General features: G+C 41.7%; 3 protein-coding genes and 3 non-coding genes across 6 annotated transcripts in view; all 6 read right to left on the bottom strand.

Annotated features, from left to right (window-relative positions):
* LOC111973819 (copine-7-like) overlaps window positions 1-8,244 on the bottom strand; it is a 39,090-nt gene extending 30,846 nt beyond the window's left edge. The window contains 2 exon segments of the mRNA XM_024001234.3: window positions 5,815-6,454; window positions 8,167-8,244. Of these exon segments, the coding sequence (XP_023857002.3) occupies window positions 5,815-5,988 (174 nt within the window). The 5' untranslated portion in view covers window positions 5,989-6,454; window positions 8,167-8,244.
* A 7,282-nt stretch (window positions 8,245-15,526) lies between these two features.
* On the bottom strand, window positions 15,527-20,173 carry LOC111974121 (large ribosomal subunit protein eL13). Its single transcript, XM_024001705.2, has 6 exons — window positions 20,098-20,173; window positions 19,473-19,590; window positions 17,654-17,795; window positions 16,935-17,108; window positions 16,177-16,233; window positions 15,527-15,738 (listed from the first exon to the last, which is right to left on the bottom strand). Exons 2-6 carry the CDS (start codon window positions 19,574-19,576, stop codon window positions 15,580-15,582), a joined length of 636 nt encoding a protein of 211 aa, XP_023857473.1. The 5' UTR covers window positions 19,577-19,590; window positions 20,098-20,173; the 3' UTR covers window positions 15,527-15,579.
* LOC111975226 (small nucleolar RNA MBII-202) lies at window positions 15,913-15,997 on the bottom strand. Its single transcript, XR_002878790.1, has one exon. It is a non-coding gene; the product is annotated as a small nucleolar RNA MBII-202 (small nucleolar RNA).
* On the bottom strand, window positions 16,674-16,761 carry LOC111975224 (small nucleolar RNA MBII-202). The gene has a single exon (XR_002878788.1). It is a non-coding gene; the product is annotated as a small nucleolar RNA MBII-202 (small nucleolar RNA).
* On the bottom strand, window positions 17,417-17,495 carry LOC111975225 (small nucleolar RNA MBII-202). The gene has a single exon (XR_002878789.1). It is a non-coding gene; the product is annotated as a small nucleolar RNA MBII-202 (small nucleolar RNA).
* Window positions 20,174-21,854: 1,681 nt separating the features above from the next.
* Window positions 21,855-25,325, bottom strand: LOC111974122 (glycine cleavage system H protein, mitochondrial-like). Its single transcript, XM_024001707.2, has 5 exons — window positions 25,106-25,325; window positions 23,382-23,461; window positions 22,918-22,981; window positions 22,678-22,809; window positions 21,855-22,348 (listed from the first exon to the last, which is right to left on the bottom strand). Exons 1-5 carry the CDS (start codon window positions 25,254-25,256, stop codon window positions 22,251-22,253), a joined length of 525 nt encoding a protein of 174 aa, XP_023857475.1. The 5' UTR covers window positions 25,257-25,325; the 3' UTR covers window positions 21,855-22,250.
* Between the last annotated feature and the right edge of the window lie 1,178 nt (window positions 25,326-26,503).

Genomic DNA, 26,503 nt, shown 5'->3' with positions numbered 1-26,503 from the left:
CAGAAGCCTTCATTTGTCGGCAAGTCTTTTGTCTGCACACCCGCCACACGTGCGTGATTGGCTGGGGATCGACGGCTGGCTGGTGGCAGAATATTGTATATACATTCATTCATATGGGCAGAATATTGAATAAAATTAATAAATAATGTGCTCCATTCGTTCGGCAGGAGAGAGAGAAGCGAGATCTGTACCCGATCTCTCTCAGCCTTCGGCAGGATGAGCAAATTATTTGCATGACAATGTTGCTTCCCTGTTCAGATGGATGAGAGCAAATGAGTGGGCCACCAAAGACTCAAATACAGATTAGTACAAGACATCATATCTCAAGGGAGTGTTCATTCAAAGGCCTCTTCCCCAACCCAACTATCTTGACACAGCTCTCTGTTTTGCTGAATTCTATCTTTAGTAAAACCATGAAGTGGCTTCAGCCACTGTATATCAACAGCACTGATATGGTTAAGATCAGTGGCATGTATTGATGGATGCCAAGGGAAGCCAGGCTTTCCCAAATCATTTACCAAGAAAAAAACATAAAATAATGTCTCTTTCGTCTCTCTGGGTTTTCATAATTGACTTTCAATACGCAAGAGGCTGAATGTATCTCACCGGAGAAAGCATCAGAGCGAGAGAAACAGCGCCCCTCTGTCTCTGTATGTGTAGGCCATCTATTTGATGCGGTCTGGTCATAAAGAGTACGACATTGCTGCTGTCCGTAGCATTGAACGCAAGGGAAGCCAGCAAGCGTTTGGTCTAAAAGTATAAAGTATAAAATAATAGCCAATCAGAATTGAACTCAACTGTGAATGGTCCTGGCGTACCAAAATAAAGTGTCAAGGGAAGCCAGTTTGGATTTGGCTTCAGTCCTATCATAGAGAAATACGGCATCTATAGAAACAACTTGAATTGTTGTATCTCGTTTTGTTGTTGTCCTCCGGTGGCTAGCTAGCTAGCTAAAATTGGCCCTTTCCTAAATTAGATGGAGATAGGGATTTGGACTTGTGGTTTTACTTAGTTCTCTGTACTGGCCAATGATTATAAAGGCAATTATGATCCAACCATAAACTACATTGTGCCCCTGGACTGAGAGGATGGAAGTTCAATATGTAGCTAAATGTAGAAGGCTAACATTGCCCATGAAAGGAAGTTGGGCTAGCGCCAATAATTTTAGCCAGGTAGACTAGGACAGCAAAAAAATAAGAGTGTACTGTATGACAGTCATAGAAAACTTAGTCAACATGAAATACTTTCACCAACACACACACACACACAAATAAATCAGAACCATGGACAGCCACGTCATATGTACCTTACATGGATTGGACTAAATAGTTTTTGGTATCTTTTAGTTGTCACTGTAGGTGATTTGATGATGTTGAAATGCTGAAGTTGAAATGGTGCTGGAATAGTGGCAGCAGCTCCTGTTTTCTTTGCGACTTGCAGTAACTCTCCGTGGTTCTAAATTGTAGTTGTTTAGTAGTCTGAAAATGTCAGAAAGATGAACTTTCTTGACCATGCTGTAGGTCATGTAACTGTTTGTTACATGCAATATACTTTGTGGACTTGACCAGACAGAGGATGCTCTTGGGTTTTGTTATGAAACAAAGGTGTGGTTCAGTTTATTCTGCAACTGTGTCTTCTTATTGTCTTGGCCTAAGGCTTATATATCACAGTCTCAAGGCATATGAACTAACAGGTTATAGATCAAACAACGCAATTATCACAACACATAGGATGTAATATGGCTTTTTATCTGGCTTGGCTTCCCTAGTGATTTTACCCACGCACCGCTACTGGTTAAGATACTTTTAGTCATGCGGTGTATGTGGACACCTGCTTGTCGAAAATCTCATTGCAAAATTGTGGCCATTAATATGGAGTTGGTCTCCTCTTTTTGTTATAACACTCTTCTGGGAAGGCTTTCCACTAGATGTTGGAACATTGTGTTGGGGACTTGCTTCCATTCAGCCACAAGAGCATTAGTGATGTCAGGAACTGATGTTGGGCAGTTAGGCCTGGCTCGCAGTGGGCATTCCAATTCATCCCGTGCTTCTACACCTGCATTACTAGCTGTTTGGGGTTTTAGGCTGGGTGTCTGTACAGCACTTCGAGATATTAGCTGATGTACGAAGGGCTATATAAAAATAAAATTGATTGATTGATTGATTGATCCCAAAGGTGTTCAATGGGGTTGAGGTCAGGGCTCTGTGCAGGCTAGTCAAGTTCTTCCCCACCGATCTMGACAAACCATTTCTGTATGGACTTCGCTTTGTGCATGGGGGTATTGTCATGCTGAAACAGGAAAGGGCCTTCCCCAAACTGTTGCCACAAAGTTGGAAGCATAGAATCGTCTAGAATGTAACTGTATGCTGAAGCATTAAGACTTCCCTTCATTGGACTAAAGAGCCTGAACCATGAAAAACAGACCATTATTCCTCCTCCACCAAACTTTACAGTTGGCACTATGCATTCGGTCAGGTAGCTTTCTCCTGGCAAATCCAGATTTGTCCGTCGGACTGCCAGATGGTGAGGCGTGATTCATCACTCCAGGGAACGCATTTCCACTGGTCTAGAGTCCAATGGCGACGAGCTTTACACCACTCCAGCCTACGCTGGCATTGCACATGGTGATCTTAGGCTTGTGGGCGGCTGATCAGCCATGGAAACCCATTTCATGACGCTCCCAAAGAACAGTTATTGTGCTGACGTTACTTCCAGAGGCAGTTTGAAACTTGGTAGTGAGTGTTGCAACCGAGGACAGATGATCTTTACACGCTTCAGCACTCGAAGGTCCCGTTCTGTGAGCTCGTATGGCCTACCAAATCGTGGCTGAGCCATTGTTGCTCCTAGAAGTTTCCACTTCACAATAACAGCACTTACAGTTGACCGGGACAGCTCTAGCAGGGCAGAAATTTGACGAACTGACTGTTGGAAAGGTGGCATCCTATGACTGTGCCACGTTGAATATCACTGAGCTCTTCAGTAAGGCCATTGTACTGCCAATGTTTGTCTATGGAGATTGCATGGCGGTGTGCATGATTTTATACCTCTGAAATAGCCGAATTCCCTAATTTGAAGTCCGCCATATATGACTGATATTCTGTATATCTATAAGGCAGTTTGAATTATAGATGGTTGCCAAAGAAATCCATCTTTGTTCCTTCAGCACACCTTCAGCCCATTGCGTTCCAATTTGAGATGCATTCTCCACTGACATGGATGATATGGTTATTCGGAGCATTAGGTTGTATCAATTATATCACCTCCTAATGCTCGAGCTGAATTCAGGGGAGTTATGTAAACTACTCAAATGCTCCGTTTGCAGAGAACCCAGGTTAATGTCCTCATGAAATGTTGTTTTATTGCATTACCACAGCGACAAATTGATTAGTGTGTGCTCAACACTATCAGCCAAGCTTCATTATTGCCAAAGCCTCAGAACACATTTCTCATTCATAACCATTAACTGGGCCTCAATAAATGCTTCCCATCTCAACGCACTACGATTTGGCATTGTCACTGTTAATCATTATCTGGCAATGCCTGGAGGAGAGGCGAAAACATTGGGGCATAATTGCAACATACACTGAGTGTACAAAAAAACTAGGAACATCTTGCTGATATTGAGCTGATATTGAGTCCCCCTTCTGCCCTCAGAACAGACTCAATTCGTCAGGGCATGGACTCTACAAGGTTTCTCAGAGATGGTTTACTCTTGAAATGTCTTTGGTCTCTACTGACTTAGCTAACTCAGCTTTTAGTTTTCTTGCACCTTATTTGTGGAACAATCTTCTAAATGTTGTTAAATGTGATGTTTTGGTGCCTCTAGGGCGATTCAGAAAGCTGATTGAGGACCGTATTACTGATGTATGTGTTTGTTTTTTATGACCGGGTTTTTCTTTCTGCATTTTGTCTTTATATTGATGTCTATTTTCTGTAATATATGTCATTCAGGGCTCATCTTTTAAAAGAGACCTTGGTTAAATAAGGATAAATAAATCAAATTCACAGGGATGTTGGCCCATGTTGACTCCAATGCTTCCCAAAGTTGTGTTAAGTTGGCTGGATGTCCTTTGGGGTGGTGGACCATTCTTGATACACACGGGAAACTGTTAAGCGTAGAAAAAAACAGCAGCATTGCAGTACCATACCCCGTTCAAAGGCACTTAAATATTTTGTCTTGCTCATTCACCCTCTGAATGGCACACATACACAATCCATGTCCCAATTGTCTTTAACCTGTCTCCTCCCCTTCATCTACACTGATTGAAGTGGATTTAACGAGTGACATCAATAATGGATCATTGCTTTCACCTGGATTCACCTGGTCAGTCTATGTCATGGAAGAGCAGGGGTTCCCTCTTAAGGATGGGATCCTATTTAAAAACTTTAGCCTAAAATGACATACCCAAATCTAACTACCTGTAGCTCAGGACCTGAAGCAAGGATATGCATATTCTTGATACCATTTGAAAGGAAACACTTAGAAATTTGTGGAAATGTGAAATTAATGCAGGAGAATATAACACATTAGAGCTGGTCAAATATAATACAAAGACAAAATATTTCTTTTCTTTTTTTTCATCTTTGAAATGCAAGAAAAAGGCCAATATATGACATAGGAATCTAGGCACAGTTTAGATTCTGGCCACTAGATGGCAGCAGTGTATGACTGAGTTTTAGACTGAGATGGCAACGTTTTAGACTGATCCAATGAACCATTGCATTTATGTTCATAGTACCAGGCTGGAACAGTGCCAGGCTGGAATCCCATCTCAAATCATCCAATCGCAAATCACCCAATCTCAAATGGGAACGCAATGGGCTGAAGGAACAAAGATGGATGGATTTCTTTGGCAACCATCTTTATTCGAACTGCCTTATAGATATACAGATTATCAGTCATATATAGTGGAGTACTGCATCATGGAAAATATGCTATTCATAGCTCGCACACCCCCAGCTCATATTACAGATAGTGTACCAGTGTAATTCCAAAGCAGACAAGAAACTATGACCCGCAACTTAGAATGAAATAGTGAGAAAGAGATACGGAGAGTAGAGGAAGAAGCGTGAAAAGGAAAATAAGATTTCCTGTCCCACTCCCTCATCCTATGAACAATGTTCGCGGTGATATGTTTGAGAATTTCAATTCAGTTTCAGGTAGCTACACTATAAATCAGAATCCATTTCAAAAGAAAAGAAGATGGCAGCAATACCACCAAGCCAGCACCAGATAAGTCACTTCTCCCTGGCTCTACTTTGTTCTCTGTGATCTGGTGTACTGCCCAGCTGTTGGGATAATGGGAGCAAGATTAAGATTTCATCCTCAGTCTGACACGTTCACACAAACAGCCCACTCCTTAAATCTCACTCCTGTCTTCAAGCCACCACTGCCGTTCCAGATAATACTTTTTTTCTCAAAATATGGCTCAGCTTTGATATGGAGAAATGGAGGGCGGGGAGAGAGGGCTGCCCCTCCCACTGTGCCGTCCATATCCTGCTAGGTGACAATGCCTTCCATTCAGTAGAAACAAGCACTCACTCTGGTTCGCCTCATGCTATCCAACTCTGTCAGACACGGAATCATTGTTATTTTAATAAACTGGGGTCATACTATCCAATGTTACATGTCAACATCATAGAGATACTTATGCAGCTCATTACTGGCGTTTGCGCTTCACAGGCTTAGTTGTTTTAGCATCAACATCCATTGCTTATTGTTCATACAATCAGTACATTATGGAGCGAACAATGTTAGTTAAGACTTTACCAGGCCAGTAGGTTGGGGACATACAGGGGATGGGGGGTACTCACCTCTGTCCACTGTCCCTGGTTCTGCACCATGAGTATGACACATGGGTCAGACTTGTTCAGTGTGTCTCGGTCCAGCAGGGCCTTGCAGGCGACGCGCAGCTCCACTTTGGAGACGCAGGTGACAGGGCCACCTAGAGCGGCCCCTGGGGAGGTAGCATCCTGGACGTCATTCATCCTGGCTCAGGACCCAAGGAGTCAACCAGTAAGGAGCAAGAGAGGGTGGGTGCTGTCGAGAGCTCAGAGTAWTGGGAACTACTAGGGATGGCTAAGGGATTCAAGCCGAGCGAGGCACTGAAATCTCACAGAGTTAGATACATAGAAGAGAAGAATGGATCCTTGGACTTGGCAGTGAATGTTACAAAAGGGCAAAGAGTTCTCTCAGAGGTCTGTATTTGACATGAAGACAGGTGCCCTTTAATGTATGCAGAGATAACAGACAGGGTGGGCCGAGCTGGATGGAGGTTGGGGAGTCTTGATTAGATGACCAGAAAGCTGTGGAGAGTCATTTACGATTCAGGATCCGCCAAAGTGTGTTTTCATGTGTTCTTCATGAAAAAGTTGTCCATGAGCATCACAACTGGGTTAAAAAAGAGTATGCTCCCAATCATCCTTCTCTTCAAAGTCCACACAGGTACTGTACCTATGTAAAGAAAACACAAATTAAAGGTCCAATGCAGCTGTTTTTATCTCAAAATCAAATTATTTCTGACTTACAATAAAGTACCTTACTGTGATTGTTTTCAATTAAAATGGTCAAAAATACTTTTTTAACAAAGAGCAATTTCTCAAGCAATAATTTTGCTAGGACTGTCTGGGAGTGGTCTGAATGGGGAAAACTGAAAACTAGATTATTATTGGCAAAGAGGTTTGGAACTGTCTTTCTTATTGGGCTAATTACCGCTTGGTGATGTCACCAGGCAGACCAAAACTCAATCCCAACAGAACAGGTTGACATTTCAGGCGGTCTTGTCAAACAGCTCTTGTACTAAAATGGCATAATCATTTTCAAAATGTCCCAGTATTATTCCAACATAGTGTGAATATATATATAAAACACAGGGAAATCACGTTTTTGGCTGCACTGGGCCTTTAAGTATCTGCAAAATAGCATATATCCACAAACAACATGTTATTGAACCTTAACATCATCCTAATCTTAAGAAATTACAGATACCCAAATAAATAGTAGCAGAATCCAAGTTCAGACCAGAAGAAGTTTGCATATGAGGTAGGCTATGAAGGTGATTGAATAATAACAGGTGAATTGCTACTCAGTAAAAAAAAGATAATATTGACAAAGCCTGCCCAGGCGCAAGAATCCACATTGCCCTATTTCAGCACCACCGCCAATGGACAGCGACCTTCAGTCATTCGGCTGCTGCTCTTCAGTGGGGTGAGGCTCGGTTGAAGCAATTATGTTACATTAGATCAGGCGCCCTTGGCAGCAATCATAAGTGTTTGACGAGGTAGTTAGAAACAATAAGAACAAATGATAAGGGCTCATATGACTCATAAAATAGAACACATATTGAGATTATTGGCTACTATAAAACAACCAATAACCGAGAGTTGTAATTAGTTCGAAATAATCTGCCCAACACTTGTAACGTTCAGTTGGTTCCATGTTCTTATAATTATTTTTTAAATATATTGCAATGACATTTAATATGATGGTGGAAGATAAATGCAAAAAATAAGAGTGCTGATCTATAAATGTTACAGATAAAAAATAAAATGTGGAGATGAGATTCTCATAACCTATATGTCTACAACCTGTTGTCCGACAAATGAACCAACAACTGCATGGGCACACACCCCTCCCTGGTCATGTTAAACCGGGCGTAGCACGTGCATTTCATATATACTGTGTCTATCTAGTATATATCTGTGCTATATCTGGTAGAGAGTCAGTTATAGACAGCTAAGCTTGATAAATGACTACTCAAGACTTGTACAATTGTAATTGACATGACTTCTATCCAACTAAGCAACTCATACAGATTTTGTTCTCAACTTTGGTCTCAACCTAAATGATTTCCTACGATAACTATAGCATGATTTGTTGAGGGTGACAGAGAGAAGCGCGACTGCCTTATTCATTCAATTATCGTCACATAATATATATAAACTGATCTAGATTACTGGCTAAACTGGTCGTTTATCAATGCACCTCCACAACCTCTGAATGAATCCAAGCATTTCACAATGAATGATATAACAATACAACATGAACGTATACTATTCCAAAAATACTCTGCAATAACATTATTTTGTTCGATTACCTCAATCATTCAGAAACTTGCATCACATGCTTCAAATGAATACATCCAAACTCTTGCTGCTTGTTCCTACCTGACGTGGTCCCCTGAACTTACACTTGTTGTTACCTTTCCTTCAACACACTGCTTGATTTTCCGAAACTCAGGAACAGTGGAGGGAAAGTGGTAGAAGCAAGGGGTGTGTGATAGCAGAGCGAGGGAGTGGATCTGCCAAACCACACCGATAAAGCTCGCAATGTCACCAGAATTCGCTAGAGGGAGACGTAGAGGTGCGACAGCGGTTCACAATAGCGATACAAGAACACTCTCTTGGCGGCTGTTCCACACTAATCATCTCACCTTTCTGCTCATTTTCACATGAGCCTTAGCTAAAGTTGACCACCAGAGCATTTATGCATTTGTTGATTAGCCTTTTGATTTAATCTGCTATAGATCAAATAAAATACAGTGACCAACAGACAATTAAAGCATACAGATTACACACATACAACCACAAATGTTTTCCTCAACACTAATGGGCTACATATACTGTCCACATACAATGTGAGGCTTTTCCCCCGCAATAAATTCCAATCGCTTGCATTTGTATTACTGGCTTGTCTCTGCATATCAAACTCTGCAAGATAGTACCTTGTTGCCAGATCATATCTGCTCAGCTCAAAGGCAAAATAAGTGTCTGCAATCCACCCAGAAATATTCACTCAATTACATCAAGTAAGAGATACATAGTCTCTCCCTCCAGTAATAGGCCTATTAGTATGACACAATGTAACTATATTACTTCCAGTGGCTAGATATGACTTTTAGTATCACTGAAAGGACTGCTGTCTTTCACAGAGCTCAATAATTACAACCCCAGGAAACACAGGAGGAGACACTTGACAGTCAGACAGCAGATATTGAACTGGACAGATCCTCAGGTGATGGCACAACATGTTGTGTGTGAGCACAGTGATGTGGCTGGCCAGACAGCTAAGGATCCTAAGTGACACTGAGCTCTAATGGAGAAACAATGGAGATTAATCGCAGTCAGTGCTACTCTTGTAAATAACAGGAAATACTCTCTCCCTCTCTCATCCTTCCGCTACCTCCGCCCCCTCTCTCTTGCACCCTCTCTCTCACACACACACATACACACCAGCATGTTTTAGACTATTTAATACCAATACAAGGGCTATAGCTAATGCTATAATGATCTGAATATCAACAAGTGTTGGGCAGGTTTTAAAATCATTTGACACCCACACATACACTCCGTTCTCTTCATATGAAGCCTTTTTCAGCCCACCCACAAGGCCCATATCATTTGTGAACTCACTAAAACTAGCTAAAGATTATATAACATGATAGCTTTCCAGCTGACAATGAAGTGTATTCAGAGTTGTACATTTTCCTCTCAAAGCACTTAACTGTAGCAATTATAAGTGGTGGGGGTCCCACCTACAGCACATATCCTTTCTGCCTTCCCACTTGGATGACAATAGGCTGGGTGAAAGAATTAAAGTGCACTATATGCCTGTCCCCATTGCTTCAGGGCGAAGCCTATTCTGGGATGCAGAGAAAATGTCTGACTTAGCAATTCCTCTCCAAATGTTCTCTAAAGAGGATACAACATCATTGGTGGTAATACATCCTCTGGGCTCTGTTGTTGATTTCACCTCCTTGACTGGTGGTCAGTCAAGGAGCACTCCACAGGTACGCATTTGGGGTCTTGCTCCTTATAAAAACTAGGCCTCCGTAAAGACTATTGGCAGCGAATAGGGAGGCTAATCAGCATTGGGCAGAGAGCTACTTATTCAAACAGCACTCGACTAAACGTTTGGCTCTATTTTAATTATTCGCTTTACTGGGATGTTTGTCCCTCATCATGATCACATCAACAAACCCTGCAGCAGGAAACATCCTCCCCTCCAAGGCTTTCTGTCTCAATAAAATGGAGATAGTGCTGTTTCATTGACCTATGACCCTCTGATGGTGATCAACTGATTTCCTTTATGTTATAATTCTTATAAGTAAATGTGCATAAGCTCACGAGTACAATAATTAACATGGCAACGACAGGGGTTTGATGCCACGGTAGCAAGAGGGTTAATTGCAGTTGTAGCCTAAAGAATGGTTACCCTATCATCTTAGATTCTCACCTCCTGTGTCTCGAACTCGATGGGAATTCATTGCGAGTAGGAACCAACAGTGCCCTGGGCCATACACCTGAGCTCCATTATGCTGTAGCTCTTAACCAGAACCATCTGTTGCCGCTGTGCCAACACTAAAGCCTCTCCCTCTGGACTTCCTGTCTATTTATGCATATATTTATCAAGAGTCCTCTCGCTATCTAGCTGTTTATACCACTCCAGCTACCAGGCAGACATTATGCTGTTGTGTAGTTCAAATGTTTTCCCGTAAAAATTGATTGCTTGTTTTCAACATAACAGAAAATAATTTTGATAATGAGAGCTACATACCAACCAACTTTAATTATTCCTGCCATTCAGGTAACAAAAATAATGGAAAACATGAAAATGGAATTTGTGCAGGCACTGGTGAGGAGTTTATGTAACTTCATATGTAATCCTCCACCCAGCAGTTCCCCTGTGTTAAGATATTCTTAGACACATTGACTTACATGTAGGTTTTTGGGCAAACTCCCAATACTTCATTGATTCTAGACTATAGAATACTGGCTATGGTTGCTCTAATTTCCACTTAACAATCTATTTGGTGTGCTTTTGTTTTAACATGATCTAGTTGATCTAAATATGGCTCAGTGAATTGGAAATGAAGCCTATCCTCTTACCTCAACACTATTCATTGAGTGACCTAATATGAAAGCTGTCAGTCATAAACCTTTCAATCAATTCCTGTTGGATCCCAAGGCCATGATACAGGCCTAGGGGAGAACATTCAAGAAATAAACACTAGTAAATTATGTTTTGGGAAAGACTAAGTCAAAGCTACATTGAACAGATTGCATCATCTTACAGTTTAAACACTCAAAAGTCAGTCAGAACATGAATAAACAACCAGCAGCACAATCTGAAGTAAATAATCAGAACAGCTACATTAAAGCACACCTGGTAGAGACAGCATCTTGTGCGGTTCTCACCTGATCTTTTATTCTGCTCAGGTCAGAGGTTGTCATGGCTAACAGAGTGTGCAGGAGCAGAGGAAATGTGACGTTGTGTAATACTCCCACTGCCATCCCCGCCTCCGCCCATGAACACTGCTGAGCAAATCAAGAGACATGACATCATACAAAGCCCGAATACACTCAATTTGATATCAAATCAAATTTATAAAGCCCGTCTTACATCAGCTGATGTCACAAAGTGCTGTACAGAAACCCAGCCTAAAACCCCAAACAGCAAGCAATGCAGGTGTAGAAGCACGATACTGCATTCATTCATTTTTAATGTATAGCCCACACACCTCAAGGCTGCCTTCCTTTACATAGTCAAAGCTACAGTGTATTGGTTGTATAATTGCTATTATAGCATACATTGCTACAGTTGACATTCAAGTAACCTAAAGGCATCATGCTGTGGCAGTAAATCTAGCAGAGGGGCATAGGAACAATGCTGTCAGACTTCATCACCCGAATGATTTTTACCTTGAAGTAGTATGACCTGCACTGTCCTTATATTACCACAGATTCTGCCTTTTCTGTGGTGATAATCTCATCCCCAGGATATTACTCACAGTGCAGGTATCAGGTGGATGAGAATACCATAGTGGTGATAGAATGTCAATGTACAGTGCCTTCGGAAAGTATTCAGACCACTTGACTTTTTCCACATTTTGTTAGGTTACAGCCTAATTCTAAAATTGATTCAATTGTTTGTTCCCCTCAATCTACACACAGTACCCCATAATGACAAAGCAAAAACAGGTTTAGACATTTCTGCCAATTTATTAAAAATAAAAATCACAATTACATAAGTATTCAGACCCTTTACTCAGTACTTTGTTGAAGCACCTTGGCAGTGATTACAGCATCGAGTCTTCTTGGGTATGACGCTACAAGCTTGGCACACCTGTATTTGGGGAGTTTCTCCCATTCTCTACAGATCCTCTCAAGCTCTGTCAGGTTGGATGGTGAGTGTTGCTGCACAGCAATTTTAAGGTCTCTCCAGAGATGTTTGATGGGGTTCAAGTCCAGGTTCTGGCTGGGCCACTCAAGGACATTCAGAGACTTGTCCCGAAACCACACCTGCATTGTCTTGACTGTGTGCTTAGGAAAGGTGAACCTTCGGCCCAGTCTGAGGCCCTGAGCGCTCTGGAGCAGGTACTTAGCTCCGTTGATCTTTCCCTCATTCCTGACTAGTCTCCCAGTTCCTACTGCTGAAAAGCATGATGCTGCCACCACCATGCTTCACCGTAGGGATGGTGCCAGGTTTCCTCCAGACGTGACGCTTGGCATTCAGACCAAAGAGTTCAATCTTGGTTTCATCAGACCAAAGAATATTGTTTCTCATGGTCTGAGAGTCTTTAGGTGCCTTTTGGCAAACTCCAAGGGGGCTGTCATGTGCCTTTTACTGAGGAGTGGCTTCCGTCTGGCCATTCTACCATAAAGGCCTAATTGGTGGAGTGCTGCAGAGATGGTTGTCTTTCTGGAAGGTTCTCCCATCTCCACAGAGGAACTCTAGAGCTCTGTCAGAGTGACCATCAGGTTCTTGGTCACCTCACCTGACCAAGGCCCTTATCCCCCGATTGCTCAGCTTGGCCAGGCAGCCAGCTCCAGGAAGAGTCTTGGTGGTTCCAAACTTCTTCCATTTAAGAATGATAGAGGCCACTGTGCTCTTAGGGACCTTCAATGCTGCAGACATTTTTTGGTAGCCTTCACCAGATCTGTGTCGTGGTGCACTACAAACAATTCCTTCAACCTCGTGGCTTGGTTTTTGCTCTGACATGCAATGTCAACTGTGGGACCTTATATAGACAGGTGTGTGTCTTTCCAAATCATGTCTAATCAATAGAATTTACAACAGGTGGACTCCAACCAAGTTGTAGAAACAGCTCAAGGATGATCAATGGAAACAGGATGCACCTGAGCTCAATTTTGAGTCTCATAGCAAAGGGTCTGAATACTTATGTAAAGAAGTTTTTTTCTGGGKTTTTTTGCAAACATAAAAAAAAATCACTTTGTCATTATGGGGTGTTGTGTGTATATTGCTGATTAATTATTTTTATTTAATCCATTTTAGAATAATGCTGCAATGTAAAAAAGAAATGGAAAGTCAATGGGTCTGAATACATTCCGAAGGCACTTGTATACTGAACAAAAAWTTTAAAAAACATGTGGATGTCAATTAAAGCAGCCCCCCGCACCTCTGATTCAGAGGGTTTGGGTTAAATGCGGAAGACACATTTCAGTTGAATTCACTCAGTTGTACAACTGACTAGGTTTCCCCCTTTCCCCTTTAAAGTGTTGGTACCATGTTTCATGAGCTGAAATATAAGATTCCAGAAATGTTCCATACGCACAAAAAGTTTATTTCTCTCAAATTTTGTGCACAATTTTATTTACATCCCTTAGTGAGCATTTCTCATTTTCCAAGATAAACCTGACAGGTGTGGCATATCAACAAGCTGATTAAACAGCATCATTACACAGGTGCACCTTGTGCTGGGGACAATAAAATGCCACTCTAAAATGTGCAGTTTGTTACACAACACAATGTCACAGATGCAATTGGCATGCTTACTGCAGGAATGTCCACCAGAGCTGTTGCCAGAGTAGAATGTTATTTTCTCTGCCATTTGCCACCTCCATCATTTTAGAGAATTTGGCAGTACGTCTAACTGGCCTCACAACCGCAGACCACTTGTAACCACGCCAGCCCAGGAACTCCACATCCAGCTTCTTCACCTGCGGGATTGTCTGAGACGAGCCACCTGGACAGCTGATGAAACTTTGGGTTTGCACAACCGAAGAATTTCTGCACAACTTGTCAGAACCCGTCTCAGGGAAGTTCATCTGCATGCTCTTTGTCCTCACCAGGGTCTTGACCTGACTGCAGTTCAGCATCGTAGCCACTTCAATGGCCACTGGCATGCTGGAGAAGTGTGCTCTTCATGGATGAATCCCGGTTTAAACTGTACTGGGCAATGGCAGACAATGTATGGTGTCATGTGGGGGGAGCGGTTTGCTGATGTCAACGTTATGAAGTGTCCCATAATGGTTGTGGGGTATGGGCAAGCATAAGCTATAAACAACGAACATAATTACATTTTATCAATGGCAATTTCAATGCAGAGATCCCGAGGCCCATTGTTGAGCAATTGAGCCCCTGCCATCAACCACTTTCCAGCATAATGCACGGCCCCAATGCGCAAGGATCTGTACACAATTCCTGGAAACTGAAAATGTCCCAGTTCTTCCATGGCCTTCATACACACCAGATGTCACCCATTGAGCATGTTTGGGATGCTCTAGATCGACATGACAGCGTGTTCTCTTTCCCGCCAATATCCAGCAACTTCGCAGAGCCATTGAAGAGTGGTAAAACATACCACAATCAGCACCATGCAAAGGAAATGTGTTGTGCTGCATGAGGCAAAAGGTGATCACACCAGATCTGACTGGTTTTCTGATCCATGCCCCTGCCCTTCAGGGCTAGGTTGAGAATCTAGGAATTCCACTTAACCACAACAAAAACCCTCAAAACCACATTTTCATTAACTTCTAGAAGGCTGGAGCATTGCTTATAAGTCAATCACACAAGGTTCTGGTTGAGCTAGCAGGGGAACTAATGTGAGCAGTAAACTATTCGAAGCCGGTAGACGTGCCAAGGATGCCACATTCTATTGAGATTTTGTAGATCGACTGCATTGTGAAAAAAGCCATTTCATATTCAGGAAATCAAAGTACGGGAAACAAATCCTTTGAAAGTAACCACCACTTTGGCTTTACATTCCCTAACCTTTTGAATGGGCTCATAATAAATGAATAACGCATTAATTTAAGATAAATTATAGTTTGTGGATGTATGTACTCCTGCCAGACGCCTTTTGAATTTTTGGGCTTAAGGACTATTGTTCTTCATTTGACTCGTTGGAGACGATTTAAAAAGGCCACTTCCATAGTGTATAGCCCATATTCAGGAGACTGGTTTCCACATACAATTTGAAAATGCCAGGGTGAGGGATTTACAACGTAGCACAACCGCCACCTGCTGGTAGTGACTGGGCAAGATCAAGTCCATCCATTGTTCTCTTGGACAACAGTCAACACTCGATTTAATGTTCGCATTGATGGCTGTATTTCTATAATCCATCAAATGTGATAATTGAAATACTAAAGCATGAAAATCTATTTTTCTAATGTACCAAAGTTGAGTGTTTATCATTGATCAGAAATGTCTCCGCAACTGCAATAAAAAATTAAGAGTAAAAGATTGTAACAAACATGACCCTTCACATTGAAAAACGACCAGTGAAATTGTACACGGTTCTTTTTATTTTGGAAAGTTCCATAGAAACTAACGGTTTATTTCTTCTTGTCAATACTCTCCGCTTCCGCCTCCTTTGCCCTCTTGGCACGGATGCCGAAGAGACGAGCATTGGCACGGGCCATACGCAGGCTGGCGAAAGCCTTGAAGTTCTTCTCATCCTCAGAAATCACCCTGGCCTTCTCCTTCTTGTGCACCTGCAGCAGAGGGAGAAGAGCCCAATTACAACGATGTTGATGTAAAGATATACTCATCAAGAGTAGAAGGGCATTTCAGTCAAAGAGAAAGTCAAATACAATGAATGTATTAGCAGAGTCCCATGTCATTACTCAATGCCTTAATTATTTATGTGTCCACTTCTGTAAGTTACGGCCCAGCACAATCTAGCAGTCATCAGCTAATAGGTTCAAAGAGAATCATCAAGGAAATACARAGATTCCGGAGAATTTGTCATCACTTGACTGCTGAAAGAGCTCTAACATGTGTCCAATACATATATTCTAGAAACATCCTAATATTTCAACTATGACCTGGTCTTCCCATTTACAGACAATAACCCTAATCAGTGTTCAGTGCATTATAAAGAACATGAACTTAATTTTTGGGGATAAATGATATGAATGTGTGATACGTACATTCTTGATGGGCATGACAGCACCAGAGAGCTGCGTGGCCATCTTGATTTCCTCCTCCTGGAGAAAGGGAAAGGTTTTAATACATTCAGGAGAAGTAACATCTACCATGTGCACATGCAAGACGGTACAGTCAAATCTAAAATGCTACTGGGGTGAAGAGAAGTGATGTCAAACATTTAATTGCACACCAACTGAATATAAATCGGAGCACATAAACAAAGTAGTCACATAAGTTGTAGTCCAGATAACCATGCAGATCTGTTATGCGGGAACAATATTTTAAATGACATTCCAACACTGTCCACGAATATGTCTAAAACAGTAATATCTATAGCACAAATGTCTGGTTAATATCCTGCCTCTGCAGATCAATGTTACTCTGCACAAAAAGCAGTAAAAACATTGCAAAACCTTCAGACCTGCTTGAAGCCCAATTTCCACACCGTAACTCCAAAACTTCTTTGCTAACAGGTCGTTTCAGAAACTACAGAATGGGCACTGAACACACGAACCCGGCAGTCATCAGATAATAGGTTCAAATGTAATCATCAAGGTAGTACAGAGATTCCGGAGATTTTGTCATCACTTGACTGCTGGCCCAGTGCTGCTCACGATCCAGGTTTCATCACAATTGCAATCATTGCCACACTGCAAATATTTATCATCTGACCTTCAAATTAAACAATCACTTTGACAATATGGTTATGCGTGCCCATGTTTATAAACGCTCAACCCAATGGTCTATGACTGACACTTACAGTGCTGTCTCCCTTCTTGGGTGCGGAGGCCTTCCTGGGGAAGAGGATGAGCTTGGAGCGGTACTCTTTCAGGCGCTGTACATTGGCCTGCAGGGACTCCGATGATCTGTTGCGACGGCGGGAGTCAACCGAGATACCAATGGTGCGGGCTGTCTTCTTGTGGATACCGGCGGCCTAGAGTACAAAGCACACGCAAGAACCAAATATTTAAGAACTGTTGGGCATTTAGTTGCTAGCCATGCCTGGACTTTTAGGAGTGTGAAGGCATGCACATAATTCAATACAAGTAGATTGCTATATTCAGACACAAAAAAAGCCTGTCAAACAAATTAGTTAATAACTGTCTTGAGTCCAAAGTTATTACTCAAGTGACTAGCTTTGAGTTAGTTTTTTAATATGCCTATAGGCGATGTTTCCGGTGAGGACCTGCCTTACAACAGGCCTACAAGCCCTCAGTCCAGCCTTTCTCAGCCTATTGACACATTAAAACAAGCAGACATCAGCAAATAGGTTCATATTGAATCATCAAGGAGGTACAGAGATTCCGGAGATTTGTCATCACTTGACTGCTGTAAAAGGTTCTAGTAGTCTGCAAGCTAAAATATATTCAATAAAAACACACCCGTCTTTCAGGCTGTTCCGTCTTACAAGGTACTAACGCTGCCTAAACCTGGAGGTTATTATTCGAAAGTTAAATGTACTGTTAATTTTCCTCTTACCTTGAGCTCCTCCAGGGTGAAGCCACGTCCGGCACGCACCTTGGTGTGATACCTGATGGTGGGACACCTGACTTGAGGCCTGAGGGGACCAGCCACAGGACGTGGAGCAATACGGCGAGCCTTGATTTGACGGGCCTTTCGCCTGAAAAACGAGGAGTAGGTTAATAAACTCAGCAAAAAAATAAAAAACATTGTCACTGTCAAGTGTGTTTATTTTCAGCAAAGTTCAAATGTGTAAATATTTGTATGAACATAAGATTCAACAACCGAGACAGAACTGAACAAGTTCCACAGACACGTGAAATTGAATAATGTGTCCCTGAACAAGGGGGGGGCAAAAACAAAACAGTCAATGCAGCTGGTGGCCACACCAGATACTAAGTCCTGCAGTGCATCTCCTCCTCATGGATTTGCCAGTTCTCGCTGTGAGGGGCTACCCCAGTCTTCCACCTGCAAGTTCAGGGGGGGGGGGCCTGGCTGTGCTCAACGGGATTGAGATCCAGGCTCGTCACTGGCCATGGCAGAACACTAACATTCCTCTCTTACAGGAAATCACGCACAGAATGAGCAGTATGGCTGGTGATATTGTCATGCTGGAGGGTCATGTCAGGGTGAGCCTGCAGGAAGGGTACCACATGAGGGAGGATGTATTCCCTGTAACGCACAGCGTTGATTTTGCCTGCAATGACAAGCTCAGGCCCATGCTGCTGTGACACCGCCCCAGACCATGACGGACCCTCCACCTCGATCCCACTCCAGAGTACAGGCCTCGGTGTAATGCTCATTCATTCGACGATAAATCCAAATCCGACCATCACCTCTGGTGAGACGAAACAACGACTCGTCAGTGAAGAACACTTTTTGCCAGTCCTGTCTGGTCCAGCGACGGTGGGTTTGTGCCTATAGGCGATGTTGCCGGTGATTTCTGGTGAGGACCTGCCTTACAACAGGCCTACAAGCCCTCAGTCCAGCCTTTCTCAGCCTATTGATGACAGTCTGAGCACTGATGGAGGGATTGTGCGTTCCTGGTGTAACTCGGGCAGTTGTTGTTGCCATCCTGTACCTGTCCCGCAGGTGTAATGTCCGGATGCACCGATCCTGTGCAGGTGTTGTTACACGTGGTCTGCCACTGCGAGGACGATCAGCTGTCCGTCCTGTAGCGCTGTCTTAGGCGTCTCACAGTACGGACATTGCAATTTATTGCCCTGGCCACATCTGCAGTCCTCATGCCTCCTTGCAGAATGCCTAAGGCACGTTTACGCAGATGAGCAGGGACCCTGAGCATCATTATTTTGGTGTTTTCAGAGTCAGTAGAAAAGCTTCTTTAGTGTCTTAAGTTTTCATAACTGTGACCTCAATTGCCTACCATCTGTAAGCTGTTAATTTCTTATACCGTTCAACAGGTGCATGTTCATTAATTATGGTTCATTGAACAAGCATGGGAAACCGTGTTTAAACCCTTACAATGAAGATCTGTGTAATTTGGATTTTTACGAATTATCTTTGAAAGACATGGTCCTGAAAAGGGGACATTTCTTTTTTGTGTGTGCAGAGTTTATATAGCAAGTTATTTGAATGACCTTCATCACCTACATACAGCCGCAGGCATGTCATGCACAGCTACACAACAAAATTACACCATAGCATCATTCAATCCATACTGCTACCTAACCAACTAGGTATGTCACATAGCCATGCTAGTTAATAGCTGGTAGGTTTGCATACAGTAGACGTTCGAAACGTAAGACAGTTCAACCAAAAGTTAACATTTATCCAACCATTATACTTTACTTAACCAAAGTAACTAATCAAGGCCTACCTGCGAGTCTTCCTTGCGGGCTGGTTGAACCAGGTGCGCACCCTCGTCTGCCAATCTTTATGGAAATGTGGGTTCAAAAGCATGCCATTCCGGCTGGGTGCCATGGTTGCCTACTTCCCTGAAACAGAAGTTGACATTAACACATGTAGGCATAGAAGATAATCACATTAAGCAATAAGATCAGCCCATCCAGCAGAGGAAAAAAATGGCTGACGAAGTGCTTAACAGGCTAAATGTTAGCCAGCTTGATAGCCATCACGTCAAGGCTAGCTGGAGTGCAACAATGAATTCCAACACAAACAGACGTATATTTTACTGTGATAATGACTCCGTAATCATTGGAGTTCATTGTCGATAATCTAGACCAGGTTGGTGACAATGAAACACTTGTAAAGTCACTGACAACACAGACATACATGCGTCTACAACAGATAGGTTGACTACTAAACCTATCTGGGTCGCCTTTATCTTAGCCTTTAGCTCAACAAACTCGTCAATAGTCATATATTCTGAACGACAACATCATAAACTTTCGCAATAAATACATAAAAGTAACAACAACTTYGATATATTTGAGGATGAAGAGCGATTTCGTTTGAAAAATAGTGAGCTTATTTCAACATACCGTCTGAGGCGGAAAATGGCCGAAAGGAAAAAGGAAGTCCTAAAATTGTGCATTGTGGGATATATAGATGGCAGCCAATGGTAGATGCAATGGAGTGTCAACCGGATGTACTAAAATTCACGTGTGAAGAGTTTGATTTAAAAAATATATCTTGTTCAGAATTAGCTTTTTGTACGTTTTTTTGTTAGTAAACCAAATCTTCTTGGTTTTGGCATAATGATACGTAATAACGTGCTTTGTATACCCTATGCAAGTCCCAATACAACACATATTGAAACCAGTATGCATGCATGACAGATTATTTGTTCTTTAACTAATGGTCGTCCACCCAAATCAAGATGTATATGTAGGTACACCACAAGGGGTCCCTGCAGTCGCACAAGAAAGTTACACACATTTCACTTACGGACCTGTTTCAGACAGCCAATTTCTCTGAGTATCGCCCAATTTTCCATTCTCATTGTTGTAATGATTATTATGAATTACACGTTTTCATTATAGGAGTGTTGTGCATCAAAATATTTAACCCTAATACGTTCTTGAAAGCATMTGCGGCACACTCTTTTAAAAGTGCACACAAACAGCAACACCATCACTTTGCTCATTGTGTCAAGAGAGGACCATTCCGAAAGGACATTTTCTGTATGACAGCCAACTTGTATTCTCCTGTAAAAGTAGTAAAGCCCCATGCCCCATACATAGTTAAAGGTTAAATAAAAATAAAACAAAGTCAAAGATATGCTCAGTTTCTCTGCTGCACTGATCCTGTGCCCACTTTTGCCATTAATCATTGATCAATCCTCCCCTTGCACCTCATCTCAATCTAAGGGCAAAGGTCAAGGTGTGCCAAGCTTCAATGAGAAGTGCTTCTCTATATCTCTGGGTTTTCACCAGTTAGGCATCAGAACAAAAAGGTCTAGTTTAAAGCAGGGTAATTTCTAGGAATAGGGTCACACACACCCTKCACAGTATGTGAAACTTGCCCTTTACAATCTAAACTACTGTTCCATTAACTGACTGGGCTGATTATGTGTTAATAAATCAATGATGATACTGTGCAGATATATTAAATGTGTTAATATCACTTGTGTAACTTTCAGTTACCATTAGCTTGAATCACTTGGGTTGGAAAATACAGCAGCAGCATATCACATTTTATTGGTCACATACACMGTTTAGCAGAGGTTATAGCAGGTGCAGCAAAATGCTTGGGTTCCTAGCTCCTAACAATGTACACGAATAGTCAAAAACAAGATATGAATGTCAGAACAAATCCAGGTAACCCAAATAACACTATGAGTAWTCCATATGCAATCTACGCATATATAGGCCTACACCAAAAATATATACTAAGAATGATATGTATAGCAGTAGATATTAGTGAGCTATGTCTACAATCACAGGCAGTGTGTACAAACAGCACAACAAAAATGCAATATATTCCATATTCCTGATGTCAGATGTTACCTCAAAATAGGAAAATACACAAATAGAATTGATTCTTGCTTAATTTGTGCTTTAGTATTTTGTTCTAAAGAAGGTTATATTGCTGAAAAATGTGAATCTACAAGTGTGGGAGTCTTTGGAAGGGCCAGGCTGCCAGCCAAGGTTTGGTTTTGACTAGTCTTGCATTACCAGACATCAAATTAAGTTTTGACTATTAGATAATGACTTAAGGTGGTTTATGTAAAGGAAGTGAATAGTACTGTATTCCATCCTTCCCACCAGATGGAATAGAAAAGCCATAATGAAAAAAATGGATTGTAGGTTGTATTTATTGCATCTTCTCATTTCCGATCACTTTCCAACCTGTTGCCACTTCTCTGCATTTTTTCAGTTCAAACTAAGCACCTGAGGTAATCAACTCTTATTGATGTGCCAACAGGATTTATCGTTGTGCCAACAGGACATGGGAACAAACCCTTCAGGTTGTCTTGTGGTTTGGTCAGCAAAAGCACCTAAGTGAGCATTGTTAATTAACATTTTGGTTATCTTGGTGATTAAACAATTACAGTGAAAATAAATATGGCTACTTTATATAATCTCATTTTAGCTGAGATTTTACAGCCAGTCCAGATAGGATTAGTGTGAAAGACCTGTAATCATCATTAAAAAGAACATTTTTTAAAAAAGAACATGGAGAGCCGAGCAGTCTACTCATCAAGTGATTTGATAAATTTCTCGTAGGAGCCATCGTCCATGAGGCCATCAAGTTCTGCAGGGTTGTCAATAGTCATCTTAATTAGCCAGCCTGGAAGTCAAAGGAGAACAACCATCAGTAAAATTGTCAGGATGGGGGTTAATAAGTGTGTTGAATGAGTATTCACCCCAAAAATATATATATAATAATTCACATAAGGTGGCAAGTACCATAGCGGTTAAAAGCATTGGCCCAGTAATCAAAKGGTCGCTGGTTCGAAACCCAAAGCTGAATAGGTGAAAATCTGTCGATGTGCCCTTGAGCAAAACAACCCTAATTTGTAAGTCGCTCTGGATAAGAGCGTCTGCTAAATTACTAAAATGTCAAACAAGCGTCTCAACTGATTTGTCATGTCACTTTGTCTTGCCTAAGATACTCACCCCCTTCGTAGCAGGATTTATTCACTAGTCCAGGGTTGTCTGCCAGCTCTGTGTTGATTTCAGTTACCTCTCCAGTCAGAGGAGAGTACAGCTCACTAGCAGCCTTCACACTTTCCAAAGCACCAAACTCCTCTGAAACACAAGCAAAGGACATGCATGACCCTCCTTATTGGCAACAAAGTTCATGGTCACAAGAGTCATTTACTTGTGGGAAGAAACTTAAACCTGAAAAAATCTCACCCATTTGTTCAAGTTTTTGCCCCACCTCAGGGAGTCCACAATATACCACATCACCTAATGCGTCCTACAATGGAGGGACACAAATTCTAACATTTTAGCAGCTACACAGAATTTGCAACACAAAATATTCATATTTGAAGTACACATTGAGGAAATTCTGGGAAAGCATGAAATAAGGCCAATGTACGTTGTGGTAAACTTCAAGTTCTTGCACAAATATCAGATTGGCCCTCAAATTTTAAGCCAGGCATAATACAAGTAATCAATTACCCTAAACAATAGTCATACATATGTAAAATTGTCATTCTGGTATATGTCTTTGTATTGCAGGACAAAGTACAAAGTTCCAAAAATAAATCTCTCAAGACAATACAGGCATTATGTAGACCAATAAATGTCAGATAGGTAATTTAGAAACAGCAGCACACTAAATCATTCATAAAAATATCAACCAAACTGCCTACCTGAGCAAATTTGCTGATGCCAACTGTGCCAACTCCTCCCTCTACTCGTACCCACTCATGCTTGTCTGTGAATTTGAGGGCTGTAAAAATAGACATTCACATCAGATAATGGGATGCATGTGCATAGAAAAACAGCACAGACTAATGTTCAAACTAATAATGTTTTAGTACACTACACTGACTAGTTGACATGGCCATAATCTCAAAAACTTGACATTTTAGTTTCTGTGTTCTATGAGTACACCACCATTAATTTAGGGTTTCCAAACTCTAGTGTGTGGGGGGTGGGGGGCAACCTAACTAAGTACCCATCCCAAACATTGCCCTTGTTTTTAACTGTCCAAAGGACACTAATGTACTATGGACCAGAGCCAAAAAGTACTGTGCAAAACAGCAAACCTCATTTAAAATACTGGAAGGTGGCAAAAGATGCCATTAATGTACTGCCCCACATTCAGTCCTGTAATGTCAAACACAATTCACATCTTATTACTATCACCATTGTGATGTAAATTGCTCATACAATGTACTAGCATTCTCTAGCTATTACTGTACATTGTAGTATGGTTGTACACCGTATGAGTGGTGGGAGGGAGCACAAACACATTTAAACATCATTCCTCTAATCTGTTATGTGGGCTGTTCATTCTATTAAATAGTAATATTTTATATATTTTTGTACAAATATGTAATCCGCAGTTAAAGCAAGAAACATTAAAACATGGTTTATGTCAAACGCTGTCAATTTTTCCYGATACGCTGGGGAGGAATTAAATGCCTCAACAGTTTCCAATGCTAGCATCAGACCATGCAGAAAAATACAGGTTTGAACCAGATTGTGAACTGTGCAAGATGCCTTACCTTAATGGAGATCTTCAATATCATTTCTAGACTAAACCACCACCCACAAATTACACCATGCATGTATCTGCAGACTACACATTTAGTAAATATGCTAAATATAGATGTATGCTCAAATTTGTTACTCCTGACCAGCATTTGACTTGCCTACGTCCAAACTCGTTCGTGATTTGTTCTATGTAATTATCCATTACATTGTGGCACGAGACAGTGGGTGTCTTGAGTGCCTAACAAGCGTAATGTTTTTAAGACCGCGGAAAGCAGACCCAKCAAATAATTGCAAGTTTAAGTTAAACCTCTGATAAACAATGTTTTACAGTGTAGTCTAAGAAAATGAAAACTTTAATCAACCTGGATTATTTTGGGGACATTCCAGATTGCAGTTATGGAAAGCGACCATATAATAAAACATGTTACGGTTAAACCAACCTAACGCGGGGACCGTTGTTCGACAGGCTGGTCAGGGAATCACACAATTCCATTGGAATTCCATAAAAACAAAATCCCTCGATTTCTGTCTGGGAATAACGAGAGAATAGTTTACTTTTAGACCACGTAACGGCCAACATTTGGCTACTTTTTATTTGACCCATCGACCAAACTTTATCGTAGCAGGGCATGCGTCCTAAACTGTTTATAAACCTGGACATGCTGACCACAAAATAATATAAAAATCGCAGTTCACGCTCTCTCACTGACGTGTAAAAATGTACCGTGGGGAAGTGACCAAAACAGTGTGCGATTATTATCCCCTCTGTGACTGGAATGTGTAGCCACAGACCCGTACATCAATTGTGATGTTGATAAATCTAGCATGCAACACCGACTGGGCCAATTTTGGCAACATTGTAACAAATTGTTACCTGTGGACAGTAGTGAGGCSGTGCTCAGTGTCTGTGCGGTGTTGGCCTTCCATAAGAGCCGACTTGCGGATATCTGTACAGGTCGAGAACGCTGAATCAGTACTGGGGAAAAGTTTGCAGTWAGGCACCGGAACGCTACTCTCATCGCCATCTTCAGTGTCGGCCGAAATGATTACACATGCAATTGACTGAGTGGAACGCGCACCATCAACCTTTGCGCGCTCTCGACATGAAATAGAAGCGGCTTTTCAGCAGGACTTTGTGGAAGTTGGACCGTATTTGCCAATAAGGTTTTTCCTTATATGGATACTCTCAAGGCGTAACAGATGCACAACAGAATATTTAGGATACTAATGGCTTTTTCGCATAGTTGGTAGTGTTAGATCTTCAGTCTACTCTGCATCTTTATGGCATTGTGGAACTAACCATAAGGTTTTGGGCGCGTTCCTCTGCACAGGCGTTGCTGAAGCATGCCATGTTTTACACCGCCTGGATATGTATTTTAACTATCATCTCACCACATATGTTAGAATAATCTGACAGTCGATGACGTGGCACACAACCATTGGTTGATTCATGCAACGCCTGAACAGGTGAACGGGACCATTCTCATTATGCTTGGTAGGTTGTAGAAACTGGGTTATGACTAACTCGTTTTTCCTTCATGAATATTACAGCCCTAACTCTCAATGTTTCTATTGTGTCCGTTGTACTGTAGTACACAACTTCTGAGATTGGGCAACAGTTCCTAGAACCTAGTGTTGCTTTCATTAAACAAATGATGGTTCTCTTGCTAGACTTAACACTAGGGTTGGTTCTCTTGCTAGACTTAACACTAGGGTTGGTTCTCTTGCTAGACTTAACACTAGAGTCCTACAGTGCTCTGCAGCATGACTAGAAAGTGACTGGACTTCATTCACTGGAGATGAACTCACCTTGTGCTCTTCCTCATCGACCCAATGGTGTTGTACACAGGTCATCCCACAATCCTTTCTTAGGGGATCCATATAGGTGGGGTGCACATTGGTTGTCAAGAGTTCAGTCACTAAGGGTGTATTCATTATGTCTTGCAACAGAAACAGTTTAAGAAACACAGATGCAGAACGAAATGGATTGCCCTACCTGAATTTGTCCAATAGAAACTCTAGTTTGTTGCTAAATGTTTCCCGTTTGGAAAAAAGAAAAGACAGACAAAACATTTTGTAACAGAATAGGTGGTCATTCTGCCAAACTTTTTCAATTGAACAAATTTCGGTACGTCCCTACCAACTTCGTTCGCTTCCGTTGTAAGAAATGATTTGGCTGAATGACTACACCCCTGGTTCATCCAAAAGCTTATGAAAAGGTACATARTGAAGACCATGGCTAAAGAACACAGACCAGTAACTTAAGCCTACT

The sequence above is a fragment of the Salvelinus sp. IW2-2015 genome, linkage group LG15, assembly GCF_002910315.2.
Source record: "Salvelinus sp. IW2-2015 linkage group LG15, ASM291031v2, whole genome shotgun sequence".
NCBI lineage: Eukaryota > Metazoa > Chordata > Actinopteri > Salmoniformes > Salmonidae > Salvelinus > Salvelinus sp. IW2-2015.
This window is presented reverse-complemented; position numbering and strand designations above follow the sequence as displayed.